At 42.8% G+C, this 12,165-nt stretch overlaps 1 protein-coding gene across 2 annotated transcripts in view; it reads right to left on the reverse strand.

The window, feature by feature from the left end:
* Nucleotides 1–290: 290 nt before the first annotated feature.
* SMTNL2 (smoothelin like 2) overlaps nt 291–12,165 on the reverse strand; it is a 379,037-nt gene continuing 367,162 nt past the window's right edge. For both annotated transcript variants that reach the window (XM_086954547.1, XM_086954546.1), the window contains exon 9: nt 291–4,521. In XM_086954547.1, coding sequence (XP_086810673.1) covers nt 4,395–4,521 — 127 coding nt within the window. In that variant the 3' untranslated portion in view covers nt 291–4,394. The remainder of the gene's footprint in view (nt 4,522–12,165) is intronic.

Here is a 12,165-nt window from a genome sequence, read left to right on the forward strand (position 1 = left end):
TACATGCTCGTAATGGCTGCCTATGAGTGGATCACTTAAACCATTACAAATCCCTCCACATAACTAACCCACAGCTTGCCTACAGGACCCAGATCATAATCAAGCCCCTATTTTCAGCTATATAGTTTTCGTTATTAAGTTAGAAATATTTCTCTTATGGATTTTTAGGCTATTTAGTACTTATTTTTATTTGTGTTACAGCGCTCCAGCAGGCTTTTTGCAGGGTGTGCACCATTTATTTTATTTAAAGATAACGTGACAAACCTTCCAAAGGACACACGACATACAACCACAGTAGAATTTGTGTTTAATAACATTAATACTGATGTGCAAGTAGGCAATTTGACAATTTTTCTTCACGTTCCATGAAAACTTCATACATATCATCAGCAGTTATATATGGCGGGTGTGTAAACATGGTGGATTAAAGTGTAAGCGGTGCCATTTTCAAGCCACATTAGGGGCAGCATCTGCTGCTATAAACTTCTTGACGTCTTTGTGTTCAGCATTTTGCAACCAGTGCTTGTACATGAAAGGCAGAATTAAAAGAAACAGAATACCCCTGGGTGCTAACCTAAACTACTTAGAATATACAGGCACAGTGACACCAGATCACAAATGATCTCAGATGGGCAACTGACTGGGCCCTGAGCCTGACATGAAACTGCTGTGCAGCTGTTAAACAGGATCCATGAAATCCAGCCATATGCTGGCGCAGAGTTTGAGGGTGGGATTTGGTCATTTTAAGACAATAGTATGTAACAGATACTTCCAAAGTCCTGTCTTTCTCTTTCCATGAAGTAGGCAAGAATGGGACCACACAAGGCACAAACAGACCCGGAGTGATCAGTGTGGTTAAGCTCTCCTTCGACACCTGAACAGCAACTTCAGACCTGGCGTTCCATAAGTAGCGATGGCTGCGCAGGGGAAGGTGTAAGGCACCTGGCTGCCCAGAGGTCTCCCGGATGATGACCTGGTTTTGTCAGGGTATAGATTATGCCTCAGCCCTGGTGAAACGAGCTTAGGCACTGAGTAATGCAATCCGTTAGATGTCACTTGGGTGAAAGACACTGGGAACACAATTGTAGTCCAATCATTTTTCAAGTCCAGCTAATGAAGGTTTTCCACCAGATGTTTACAAAGAGTACCAGGCACGAACACCTAATGAATGAAAATCTGAGAAGAAATATGAAAAATAATAGCCTCTTTTTCAGTATTAAATTGCCTTTAAAAAACCTGTAGATTTTCTAGAAGAGCTTAAAGTCTGTAGCTAGGCTTCAATAAAAATTGCGCCACATAACAGCAGTGTGTGGCATCTCAAGAAGCCAATGAGGTCAGACTGCGCGTTGACCGAAGGCGGTAAAAATGAACAGCCATCATTGAGTCATTAGCCACGATCGGATGTCACCTTTGTGTAGTTAGCCTTGACACTTGAAGGATGAACAAGTAAGAAGTGGTCTAAATGATGTCTGGAAGCTGTTGTAATAATATCTCTTTCTGGCATCAGCCACTGTGTATGTCACACCTAAACCAAGCAAATGCTATCCTTGCCAGCAGAGGCAATTAACAGAATGGATACGTGCTTTTAAGGACCAGCTGAATAACATTTACTTGTGTTTTACTAAGAGCTGGTAAAAATGTTCCGCACATCTGTATGTACACGGATACTAAAGGCATGCAGTCTTAGATTACATAGATATCGTTCCCTAGGACTGCTCAGATCTTTTCTACGCAATGGGTAGTGTTCAGTTTTATAATAAGGGTTGTAGTCTAGGGAGTACGGTTACATCTTAAACATTTACTTCATGCTTTCTGTGACAAAGGAGGGAAAAACTACTTGAATCCTTCTGCTGTTATAGGCTCAGAACCTGCTGTTCTTAGGATGTTGGTTGGATGATGAAGTTTCAAATGGCTGTTCTTACTTGTGGTCATTTGTTCTTCGCTATAACTAATGTTGATAATCTTTCCTTTATTCTTGTTCTTTCTATGTTCCTCTTATAACATACCAGGGAAATTGGCTAATCGCCTCTGTAGCAGTTGTTTCCTTGACCAAGGTAGAATTTGTGTGCTCTTCGTCTGTACTCTTACGAGTTAGAGTGGGTCATGTTTCCGTATAGTGGAGGGTGTACAAAGGAGAAAAGTATGAAAGACCTTTTGTACGCATTTTAGAGACTGCGTTCCCTCTCACTGATCACAAGCTAAGCCTTTCCAGGAAATCCTCACCAGTGCAATCAATCCTTTAGGGAACCTGGGATAGAATCCACTTAAATGAACAAAGGTATGAGAGAACAGTTGGAGCTTTGACTGTTGTAGGTTTGCCTTGCTTTACACCACAACCAATAGTCCGTCTTTTCACACAATCTCGATCTATTCTAGGAAGGTAGCAATGCCTTCTGAGAACAGATCCACATTTACAACAATGCAAGTCCATTGCTCTCACATCTGTTTAACATCTGGTATATTTCACAAAAACCTTGCTATGATTTTCCAATTTTCTAGCTATGGACACGTGCCAAGTACCACCGAAAAAACCACATCAGCAGCTGCACTTGGATTGAAATCACTGTCTTAGCAGTAGCTCAGTAGGCTTTGGGGCCCTTGCTATGTGGATGCTTAAGTCCTGTACTGCACAACAAATGACACTTTAGTTTAAGTGTCTCCACTAATAGGATACATCTGACATCGTGGTGGAACAGACGAGATGGCTGGATGCAGGTGGAATTCCTGTTTATGCCTCATTGCACATTATCCTCCGAATACCCTTGTACAAGGGCATGTGTACTGTGGACATCAACAGTTACAAGATTGTTCTTTAAAAATATGGCAAAAGCCACAATCATTTTAAAATAAACATCAGGAAAGGGCTAGATCAATACAAGTCATTAAAGAGTTACCAAACATCTTTCAAGAATGACCTCTTCTTCAGTGGCTATGGACTACAGGCTCCTCAGCTCCATTCTAACCTCTATTCAAAATGTGACATGAGTATGATGAAGAATAAACCACCCTTTAGCAAAAGAGGATATTAAAAAGAAAGCATTTGTTTATGGCTAAAGTCACAAGGCTAGCATCCACTCTTCTGAAATTCTACCGTCTCAAGGTTGCATTGCATGCTTCGAGGAGCGTTGTTTAGCAAACTTCACATACTGAATTGACAACCTCCTTTCATATAAATAACTTTAAAAACAAAACCAGTGTAAAAAGAAACTAAAATGAACAAACCAGTGTACAAAGAGTTACACAACAATTTACGTTGAATGCATGACTATTTGAGTGAGACAATGTGTAAAATGTGAACATAAGTACAGCAATAATAAACTAATGCTAAATAAATTATCTGGGCCATGTCAATTTTGCAGCAGGCAATCATGAAAGACACCAAGCCGCTAGTTTCATCCAAGTGATTTACACTTCATTCCACTTGCAGATGGCAGGTGCAAAAGCTATTTGCCCAATTTGAATAAGGCCAAATGATTCCAACCCACACTATCCTGGGCTTACCAAAGTGGGAGCCCAGGACCCTTGACCACTAAGGGGGGTGGGGGGGGGGGGGGGAAGGAGAGAGGACTTTCAGCCAAAGCTCACAGGTCCAAGCTCTGTGCAGCTGCCATACCCCAAATACAAACATGTCCGCTCCTTGAGAATTACCATCTCTTTGTGTAGGGTTATACAGTACCAAATCACTTTTTATAGTGGTTGCCTACATTGAAAATATAAACTTAGTCAGTGCTTTTAATGACAATTAGGAGAGTGTAATATCTAGCTCTAAGAACGTTAGTTATTTTACGGTGGGAGATTTTAGTAAAGTGGTTGTAATAATGAAAAAAAATGTTTTCATCTCACCAGACTTCATTAAAGACGGTATTTCAGACGGATTTCCAACTACAGTCGGTCACTAGTGCCTCAACGGTGATTTAAAAACAAACTTCTGCTCCCACCTCCCCATTCATAAAAAACTATCTTATTTGCTTCATGACCTTTTCAATGTACTAACTGGAAGAGTAAAATTCTGTGCATGATATTTAGACTAACTACTACTGTACAAAATATTAGCCGTGAAAACAATTTATACTAAGTCTTTGGTTAAAATTGCAATTCTATAAAATCTTTAATACAAATAAGTTTTAAAATAGCCTATTAGCACCACAATACTTTTGAATTTTTTCATGTGAGACATTCCTTCACTTCCCGTTGCCGGCCAGCGCAGTGTTACATATTATACAGCCGACATCTAATCAATGAAACCCACCCAAGGCAAGTAGAGCTTTAGCCGTCGCCTTCGTAGTAGTAACAAGGGCTCCGCTGTTACTTTGCCCCTACTAATGGCGACGACGGCTTTAACCAAGTACAGCTCTGAGTCTCTGCAGCCTTTCAGTCTGTGGTGGTCAAGGGCTTCACTCAAAACGACGAAGGTGATTGTATAAAGACTGAACGTAGGTGAAGACGCACATTGGATCTGGCTTACGTCCCATCATCAGCATGTCTTCCACTTCTATCAAGCGGTCACAGTTAGCCAATTTCCTGTAAGAAAAGTGGAGATGGTTACCACCATTTTTATTTGGAACTTTTACTTAAGCAAAATGATATCAAAACAGTCATCCATCTGACAGCTGAGTATCTAACCTTCAGCGCTTCCTCTTACCAGACTTAACTAAGAAATGGCTATTCTTCAGGTATTTAAGACAAGTTGCAGAGGCATGACTGACCTAGTTCTATGACCGAAAGCTTAAGACGCAAGAAGAGCAGAGCAGCAGCTTATAGTTGCACGTCAATGTTGGTTAGAAGGAGGACTATGTCCAAAGGTCCCATTTCCACTGTTGAGTTCCTACATCAATTCTTCAGCAGAAAGCAACAAGGCCTGATTTGCAAATTAAGGGATATGTCAAACACAAATTACAATAATCCAAAGAAAGCTAGGTACAAACTAATAGTGAAGTATACAATCATTATAAGTAACCTAAATAGATAAACAGCAACCAAACCCAGGACTTACACAGGAATAACTGAAAGTAAAAAAAGAATCCTCTCTTACGTACATGAAAAGAGTTGCCATGGCAAGAGAGGCAAAAAAATGGCTAGCATATTTGTACGCGACCTGGAGCCAGTTTGTGTTCAAGCTTTATGTCAACGTTCAGATTTACCAATGGGAAAGAACTTACAAAGCAGAGAACATTTATATAGTAGTCAGAAGAATAAATGGTTTTGCTCTTTTAATAATTTTAAGACGTTTTTCCTTGATTTTTTTTAATTTTTTGCTCTAATAGTCTGATGAGGATTAAATAAGTATATATTCCTTGATGCAAATTGTATTTAAAAAAAGTTAGGTATTCGAAACTAAAATTCCTTGGGTGATTACAAATTGTGATTGAATTATCATTGTACTGTCACTTAGCAAAAAGCACTGTTTTTGATACCACTCAATTTGTAAAGTTGAAACCTTAGTGCCTTAATTAGTAATAATTTTTTAAACCCGTGTGTTCCGTTTTAGGGAAACCACAACATGGTACTCGTCTTGAACAGAATTACTACTTGTCCATAGTAAATATTACCAGAACCACTCCTGCTGACGTCATTCACCCCAGGCTCCCGAAGGTTCCTATTAGATATTGGATTTCTAAAGTAACAGACCTGAAATGTGCTGGAAACCACTTTAAAACATGTCAAGGTGTACAATGCCTTATTTAAAAAAAACTTTTTTTTAAATGACTGACCCTTTCGGCTGAGTCGAGGTGCCCGGCTAGTGCTCTGAGGTGTGTGGGACTCAAAGGCGATCAGGAAATCTGGGCACAGTCCCTGTCCCTGGGAGGGGTAGGTCCACCAGCAAGCTCACTAAATGGACATGTGCCTCTTGGTGAGACTTTGGCTTTCAAGAGGCAACTAAGTCAATAGTCAAGGTTTGAACCCTCAGATCCATCAGGACAGGCATCTCTCACATTAAATATACTGTCCAAGCGACTACTCTATTTATAAACCCATATATACCTTTACGTACTGTTAAGGATATTGACTAATAACTTCAGGAGGTTTTATGCTTGCATTGTTTTCTCTTAAATTACGTATAATATTTATTATGAAACGAGGTCTAGCTTCCGGCTGGGCAGATTGGGACATAGTTTCAATTCTCTCCAAAAGACTATTGCAGAGTTCACATAGGGTTCTGTTAATCAGTGTCACATGTTCAATATCTTACTTACTTTGCAGTTCAAGATGATCCCATGCTCTTCATTGGGGTTTTCAAGAACTCAGTGCTCCAAGCTCCATTTGAGCCAAGCTCTGGTCTTTGGTGCGGGGACTCTTTCCTCAGGAAATGAAAGTCGATGGCTCGGCGGGGACACAACAGCCCTCCTGCAGCTTCTTCTGGATCACGCAGGAATGAGATTTTTAGGAGTCCGCACAGCGCAGGCAGACCATAGGGTGGCCTTGATAAGAGCAGCGATGGAGTCAGCCATGAAGGAATATGCCTCGTTTTTTCGCAGGCCGCCACCCCGCATGTTAACATGCGGTCGCTACCATGGCCGCGTTGTAACAACGCATACCATTACCCCGCAAGTCATAACAACAACTTGCGGAGGGGGACGCTGGATGTTGGAATAGTATAATTTACGATTCCAGCTCCAGTCTGTGCTGACAGTAGGGAAGGTGTTGGATTTTAAATCCAACAACTTCTCCCCCCTCCGCAAGTCGTTGTTACGACTTGCGAGGTAATGGTATGCGTTGTTATAACGCTGTCATTATAACGACTGCGATGTTACAATATGTGGGGTGACTGTTTCGTGGTCAGGGTTGTTTACCGCATGAAGCCCTGATCAGCACCAACCAGTTCTCACAGGATACTCTTGGAACACAGAGAACCCTTACTTTTCATTGAAGCAGTAGCTGAGCGTACAGCTCCCAGAAGCTTGCTTGACTCGAGGTCTTCTTAGCCTGCGTTGGTTTGGTCACAGGTACAGTGGCAGGCATAGTCACAAGGACCTCTCTGTCCATCTGATGGATCTGGAAATCAGTGATGCGGTGTAGGGAACAGGCACAAGGGTCAAGTGCTCATCTTCAGCACCGCTCATCTCCATCGTTTGAAGGCGGGATGGACCAGGTCCTCAGCCCTCGCTCTTAGCAGACTGGACTGTTGAACTCTCCATGGCGGTGCTCAACGGTCTCTTAACTTGTGGCTTGTGCTAAGGCATCACTGAAGCATACAAAAAAAGTGTTTCAGTATCGAGTGGAATTCTTGAATTAATTGGTTTCAGCCACTGGTAATTACTCTGGGATGCATCTCAGCCCATCATTATTTTGCACACCATGCCACCTCAGTTTGGATCCAGCCATAAGCAAATGAATCTTGACCCTGTTCTAATGGTCACAGCCTAGTGCTTAATTTGTAAATCAATGAGTGCTGGTGCCTAGAACTCAGCTCAGACCCTTGCAGCTGGTGGAATTAATGCCAGCCTGACGAATAGCTACACACACCTGTCAGATCAGATGTGGCCCGACTTACAGCGCAACGGCAGTGGGAGCTTGGGGAAGAGAATGAAAGAACTAAGGGACCTGGGCGCTATAGCTCAGTTTAAAATTCCAGCAGCACTAAACGTCATGTGGAGGAACAAGATGCATATTGTAAGGGGAGGCGATGAGGCTGACAAACTAATCAGGAAAATTAAAGCATCAGCGAATCCTAGTAGCTAAGGGAGTTAATCCTATAATTACTCAAGGCTGTATTCCAAGTGCTTGATTAAAAGTAGATTATATTAGTTTGGTCAGAATAAGTGCACGATGCACAGATGGGGCTGATGACTCCCCATTCCGGTCCAACAAGTTAAAAATCTAGGCATTCATAGAAAAGTTGAATTTTAATAAACACATTAGTTCAGTTCTCTTCCAGTTTTAACACCATGAGAACTATTATGAACCTCTCTTTCATTCCTCTTACTTCAAGAAAAACAATTATTATATTACTTGTTCTCACTAAACTGGATTACTGTAATGGACTTTATGTCAAGCTTCAAAAACAGTATGTGAAAAAGTTACAGAGCATGCAGAATGCAGTTGTGAGACTTATTCTTGATCTTCCCAAGTTCCAACCTGTTTCTACCACCATTAGGGGACTCCACTAGCTTTCAGTGAGTAACCGCATTACATTAAAGGCATTGTGTCTCACCTACAAGGCCTTACCTGAACAGGATCCTCCCATCTTAAACAAGCTCTCACCTGGTACATTCCCAGCACAGATTTACGATCTAAAAGCACCCTGAATGTCTCTCGTCCCAGTTTTAAGAGACTCAAATGGGACGGCAGTTGTTTCTTCTCAGAAGCCCATGCACTCTGGAACGGTCTGCCCTTAAATATCAAAGCAGCTCCCACCTTATTTACGAAAAACTGCTCAAAACTTGGCTCTTTAACATCTAGTGCTCCTTTTTCTTGCCAAATTGCTATACCTATCAACGCCAAGCCACCCACGGTTATCCGTGCGCTTTAGAAATTGTTTAACTGCGAGTTACACTGGGCTGTGCCATTGCAAAACGGAGTATAGCTAGACAGTGGGGGGCAACGAGGCCTCCGAGACTGGGCACCTGGAAGACTGACATTGACTGGTGCATGCTCCAGGAGAAAACGGTGTACGTGGCACGTGGATGCCCACGAAAATTGATTGAAGTTTGGTCCAAATGGAACGAGTACAGAGGCAACATCTGTGAACCCCCCAAATTGCCTCAGTTGACGAACCGCTCGTACTGTGAATTGAAATGTGGTGCACTGCTTTGATTGTTTTTACACCGTCAATGTTTCCTATGCCTTATGTCTCCCAATTGTACATATGAATATAATGTATCATTAATGTGATGACCGTCACACCTTTAATTTTGCTAATAAAAAGAATTTTAAAAAAAAGAAATTGTTTAACATACCATGAGTAGTTAACTGTAGTATTCAACTAACCCCAATGTATGGGGTTTAGTGTCAGGATTAGAGTTGGCGGGACCTTGGGTTTCACCTGGAGAGGCCCTAAAGGTGTGATTGCTATCATCATCTGTAGTTAGTAGGGTTCCTCAGGGTGGGTAGACAAGTGAGAGAAAATAAAAATGTCCTCAGTACAATAAGGGAAATCCCAGTAAAGGCCTGTATGTGACAATGAGCGAGCTTATGGATACGGAGATACAATATAGATGCAAGGTGCTGAGGTAGAGATAATCACTTGGAATGTGAATTGTTTAAGAGCCAGGAAACGATTAGGACTGGTCCTGGAAGTACCAAACAGAGCAAAAGCTCAGGTAAACATAGTTCAGGAAATGCACTTGATGAAATCAGTGTGTTTACTTTCCTTCCTGTGATACTCCTGGACACAGGATATAGGGTGTTCGGATCAGTTCTGTAACACCCAAGGGGGCTGTCATAAGGGTTAAATAGAATTGTTACATTAAAATACGAAGTAATATGATGGACCGATCAGACAGATGGGTTCTGGCTATTCTAGAAATCGGAGAATTTGAATGGTCATGCGTGGGGTACTATGGGCCTAATAGCGATGATCCCAGCCAGCTGAACATTTTAGAAAAGCACCTGGTAAATTCTATGTACCCATATGTGGCGATGATTTTAATGTGGAGAAGTGTGGCTCACTGGTTAGAGCAGGCAGACCCTGAAGCAGAGGTCAGAACCGGGACCAGGGTTCAATTCCCGACGCGTCAAGGTCTTGAGCTCAAATGTCCACGGACTCGATAATTTTCGCTTCGGTGCCTGACCTAATCATGGGTTCACACTCTGCAACTCTGGGCATTAAGCTTGCTTAATCTCCACAACGGCCCCCCGCGGGGGGATGCCTGGCTTTCACCTTGGGGATGCCCTGTAGGGTGCTATCTCACAGGGAAAAGCCAGGACGGGTTCCCAAGGCAAGCGCCGAGATACCTCCCCAGTGATCGAGCGCTATATAAGAACATACAAAAAAAAAATGTGGTTCTGGACAAGATCTGGATAGGACATCTGAAGTCCAAGTATGCCAGCCTGTCAAAAGTAATGGTCAGGATTAGAGATCTGATGTAGGATTTGGGGCTGATGGATGAACGACGAGAACAGGCCGGAAACTATACATTCTATAGCAAGAAGTAATGACATCATTCTCGCATTGACTATTTTCTTCTTGATAGAACATTGGCCCAATCCGTCAAGTCAGAAACTCTCTCCGGCTTCCGTTTCAGATCATGCTGCAGTGCAGCGGTCAAAAGAGTTACCTGCGACAAAGCCCATGGGAAGGTGGTCTTCGGACAGAACGTTACTGCAAGATCACCACATAATGGAGGGTTTAAGTCAGGATTTGAGGGTCTTTTTCAAAGAGACACTGGTAGTGCTGGTGGGTAGATGGTCTGTGATGCCTATAAAGGGCATCTGAAGCTGAGCAAAATAAAGGAGGCTCATGTGAAGCGTCTAGAGTTTAAAAAGGGTGGAGGATCGGACTAACAAAATTGCCCAGAAAGTAAGTGAGATTCAGGCTTCAATTGAGCATATGATGGGGCGCAATATAAACCTTAGGGGTGAGCCAGAGTCTGCAGGGCGACCACAGGGCTGTCCTTGAGGAAAAGATGCATGATAAGTGGAACATGTGTGGACTCCAGCACTTTGGGTATGGAGATCAGAGTGGAGAGCTTTTGGCATGGGAAACAAACCAAGCCGGTCAGAAACCAAATTGAAACACTGGTAGGAACAGGAAGGGTATTGAAGGTAGAGAAAGATCTTAAAGCAGAATTGTTAAGTACCCTGAGTGCAGCATATCATTAAGATATTGACTCAGACCCTCAGGAAATCAAAAACTTGCTGTCAAACAAGGCTTTACCCAGGCTATCAGAGGAACAAGGAGCTTCTCTTCAGGCTGAGATCAGGGAAGATAAAATCAGAAAACAGGTGGGTAATATGAAGAATGGGTAATCAGCGGGCCCGACGGGATTCCTGCAGAATTTTATACACTGTTGATTGGAAATATTGTCCCAGTCTGGAAATCTCTATTTAATGAGATTTACTTAGAGAGCAAGGAGGTACCCCGTCTTGGTATGAGGCAAACAGCGGTCTTGATATTGAAACCAGGCAAGGACCCTAAAGAGGCTGAGTAATGCAGACCAATTTCGCTGCTGAACTGCAATTATAAAATCTTTGCAGGAATCCTCGCTAAGAGACTATCAAAGTATACAGTGGTCAATGCAGATGAAAAAGGTTTTATCCCGGGTAGACAGCTCTACGCCTCTCAGCTTTGTTTGGTTTCCCTCTCTTGCGATCAATAAATGACAGGTGGAAAAATGAGCCCTTGAGGTTCCGTGACAATTGTAAGTGGTGTTTTCGACTCGCACGAATATGGTCGAGTCTGGTATCTATGAACCGCAAATGACGAGTTTAGTAAGTGTGCGCAGTTTCGCTGTGCTAACTTAAACCGTTCGTTTGTTATGTGGGTTTTTCATCTGTACCCACGGGTTCCATCTTAGATACGGCATCCATTTTGTCTCTTGCCCTCAAGTAGCCAGCGAACGGACGTTGTCCGCTTCGCGACCCTGGGACTCCCAAGATATTTGCGGAAGACACATGTTCTTTGTAAGTGCCTTTATGACGAGGGGGATGCTACTGTAAGGCAGATGGCGCCGCTCGAGGCTCATCTTGCCGCACGGGCTTATTGTCTCAGCCGTGCATCTCATTAGGCACGTCCCTTTGATGCCTGTATCTCGTGTTTCCCGTTACCTCCCCTTTTACACCCTTTTCGATCTCCCCACTGTCTCCGTCTTCCTCTACACCTGTCCTTGTTCCTATTTCGATCTGTTTTACTGCTGATTGGAATTTGCTAATGGTGGGAAGATGGGCTTCTACAGTTGGGAACCGCCAAATGTTTCCGCACTTATGTTCTGGACCTCATGTGTTTCAAAGTGACCAAAGCGACCCCTCTGGGGGATAATTGTGGGAACTGGGTTGTAAACTTTTGTGTTCATGTTATCCTATGGGTAAAAACTGTATAAAAGGAGCGATCCACAGAACCAATTTGAAGCAGTCTCCCCAAGTTGCACGTTGTGTACTTGTCGTGATCTCTGTGTTCCCTGCAGCAAATAAACCTTGAATCTTTGACGTCGAAGGAAGTGTCCCGTGTCTCTGTGAGTTGTACGCCGGAGCAGGTTACCCACGAAGGTTTCAGGTGTTGTGCCCTGG

The sequence above is a fragment of the Lissotriton vulgaris genome, chromosome 2_1 (assembly GCF_964263255.1).
Source record: "Lissotriton vulgaris chromosome 2_1, aLisVul1.2, whole genome shotgun sequence".
In the NCBI taxonomy this organism is placed as follows: Eukaryota; Metazoa; Chordata; class Amphibia; order Caudata; family Salamandridae; genus Lissotriton; species Lissotriton vulgaris.